Source organism: Triticum urartu, chromosome 6A (genome assembly GCF_056163025.1).
Source record: "Triticum urartu cultivar PI428250 chromosome 6A, HENAU_Tu73, whole genome shotgun sequence".
NCBI lineage: Eukaryota > Viridiplantae > Streptophyta > Magnoliopsida > Poales > Poaceae > Triticum > Triticum urartu.
This window is the reverse complement of record NC_141878.1, coordinates 583453518-583456718: the sequence shown is the minus strand read 5'-3', so window position 1 is coordinate 583456718 and position 3201 is coordinate 583453518. Positions and strand designations below refer to the sequence as shown.

General features: G+C 48.2%; 1 protein-coding gene across 1 annotated transcript; it reads right to left on the bottom strand.

Moving 5' to 3' along the window:
- Positions 1–239: 239 nt before the first annotated feature.
- On the bottom strand, positions 240–599 carry LOC147966648 (uncharacterized). Its single transcript, XM_087530902.1, has one exon. It carries the CDS (start codon positions 597–599, stop codon positions 240–242), a length of 360 nt encoding a protein of 119 aa, XP_087387028.1.
- Between the last annotated feature and the right edge of the window lie 2602 nt (positions 600–3201).

The window sequence follows — 3201 nt, the reverse complement described above, 5'->3', positions numbered from 1 at the left end:
CCTTCAGTCAGCCTCGCAAACAATGACGATCGTTGCAACACATTGATGTCATTGTGAAAACCGGGCATGCCAAAGAAAGTGTGCCAAATACAAAGATCCTGTGATGCAACTGCTTCAAGAATGATGGTGGGCTTCTTAACATGACCATGATATTGCCCTTGTAAAGTCTTCGGGCAGTTCTTCCATTTTCAATGCATGCAGTCAAGAGATCCAAGCAAAACTGGCCACCCACTTTCTTCTCAGATTGCCAGGAGCCTCTCCGTGTCTGCCACAGTTGGTTCTCTCTGGTACTGATGTCCGAACACCTCGACCACGGCAGTTCCAAACCTGACCATGACATCTCCACATGTGCTCTCAGACATCCGTAGGTACTCGTCCCACGAATCAGCGGACGTGCCATATGCAAGCATCCGGAGTGCAGCCGTGCACTTCTGGTAACCAGAGAAGTCAATCGTTCCCACGTCGTCCTTCTTCAAGATGAAGTAGTCATCGTAGGACCAGATGCCATGGTACAAACGACCAAAGACAGTTTTGCGCATCCGAAAACGCCGGCGAAAATGGTCAGCAAATAGTGCATCAGGGGCAAAGTAGTTGGCCATTAGTGTCAAATGCCCGCATGCTCTGTTCCTGTTGAGCACTCGATGACCCTTGATCAAGCCCTTGAAATTGACAACATGCTTCTACGCATGCTCCACGTTTTGAAGGACCACCTACATCATCGCAGTCTCATCGGAGTACTCCTCGTCCAACGAGCCGTCAGACGACTCAACATACTACTCATATATGTACTCCAAATCAGCATCCATTGCTACAAAGAAGAAGGGACAACTGTTTTCAGCTCCGGCAATTCATCAATCAGTTGTCGGGCACGGTAGAGGATGGTACCTGGAGGGGCGGTCGGAGGACAGGGGGTTGAACGGAGACATACAAGAAGCGGCGGGGAGCCCTGTTGGATCGTCGGAGGTGACGGAGACGCAGATTTCCGACAGGGGTGTGGCATGGTTGCTGGGGTGGTGGAGTGGCGGCGACGGCAAGAGAGAAAGAAGGAAGGAGAGAAAATAGGAAGGATGGAGTCGCAGGGTCGGGGAAGGGTTTTGGGTGGGCCTTGGGTGTCGGATTCGTACGTTTCGCGCGTTTGGACTCCCACAAACCTCCCCCACTTTTTGTCTCCGTTTTGCGGGAGAAATCGCGTCCATACAGCCCCGCAGACCGATACATAACCGCGTTGAATGGCTTCGGCGGTCCGGGCAGCGTGATACAGACGGTTGCGGGAGGTTTACGGGTCCATCTTGGAGATGCCCTTAGGCCTTCAATAAAACAGGATAATATTATGTTTTATATCCAAATCCATATACTCAATACATTTGATCTGGAGGCTAATATGGTGATAATCCTTTTAAGTTACTTCAAGATTCCTGCAAACTTTGAAGGGGTACGTCCAAGCTAATAAGATGCCCAACCGGCATAGTTCTGTGACTTCTGTCCATAAGATGGAAAAGAAGGGGAAAGGACCAGCAAATGCAAAGGAAAGAGGAGGAAGAGGTATATTTATCATGTCCGCTTGGGTAAATTAAGGAAGATGTGTTATATTTAGTGATAGATCTTCAAAAGTATTTCTCTTGCTAAAATGAAGGAAGATTTTCAGAAGGAGGGTAGGGCATCGCCATTGCCTGGGTCTTCTGGACGCCATTATAAGCTTCATTATCGGTACATTTTAGGTTGTTTTCCTATTGAAACATGTCTACATTTTCATTGTATTTTGTTATTCATTTGTAGTGTGCATTGTTAATGTGTATTGACTCCTTTGATTCGCATAAAAAAAATCTTAGTGAGACTTCGCCCAACCTTAATTTTTTTTCGTGGTCCGCCTCTGAGTAGAGTCATACTACAGGTCTGTAGTACAATCTCGAGCTCATTAATGGCACATCAATGAGTGATTTGCAAAGATCTTAGCATTACACACAATCATTTATGAGAAGATTTTTCGTTAAACGTTCGGTTGAATGAACCCATCCAAGAAATCCGAAAGGGGAGAGGAACAATATAGTACAGTCATACTATAGGTGTGTACTACAATCTTGAGCTAATAAATGACATAACTAGCCATGAGTGATTTGCAAAGATCTTTGCATTACACAATCATTTATAACAAGATTTTTGGTTAAACATTCAATTGGATGAACACGTCCAATAAAACCGGACGAAGAGTATTTTCAAAAAAAGAACGGATGGAGAGTCTATGGCAGTAGTAGTACTGTCGTACTTCTGGTGTGTAGTACAAAAATCTTGAGTTAATAAATATTGGCTTTCCTCGAAAGAAATAAATTCAAACTTATATCCATCCATTCACTCGCCAGGGACAATACAAGAAATACCACTTCTGCCAAGGGACCAACACGCAAGATTCCCTTGAGCAGAAAACCTCACTTTCGGAACCTGCCTTGTGCCTTTCGCCTGCCCCACGACCCCTTGCTTATGTGTGGGCCCCACAACATGCTCTCTCGCACGGCCACACGACCACCGTGTATATAGGGGACTGGCCTCGCCCCCACCTGCAAACCCACACCTATTGCCATGCTTCATAAAAACCTCTACCCATTTACCAATTCCGGCGGGCCCCTCCCCCTGGCGATAACTGTGACAAGGTACTAGTGGCCATCTTGTACGGCGGAGCGGCAGTCGCGGACGTCGAGGTTCCCACGGTGACTCAGAAGGTGATGAAGGTTTGGTCCGAGAAGAAGAAGCCTCAGCGGGGCGGCGGCGAAGGTTGGCGCTTCACGGGGCAAGGCGGGCACAGAGGACTCGGGCTGGACAACGATGAGGAGGACTTCAAGAAGTTTGAGGCCGACTCCGTGGGCTATGACGTGGAGCCCAGGCACGATAGGGTGACTGAGAAGGATGAGGACGATGAGGTCATCGAGATCAAGCCCTTTGCCGCTGTCAAGAGGTCCCTCTCTCAAGGTATCGACACTAGTGCAGAATCGAGCAATAGCACCGGTTCGTAAGGCCCTTTAGTGCCGGTTCCATAACCGGCACTAAAGTGTGGTCACTAAAGCCCCCCTCCCCTTAGTACCGGTTCAGCACGAACCGGTGCTAAAGGGCAACCACGTGGCACGAGCCAGCTCCGGGGGTCGGGAGCCCTTTAGTACCGGTTGGTAACACCAACCGGTACTAAAATGTTTGGGGTTTTTTTGGTTTTAT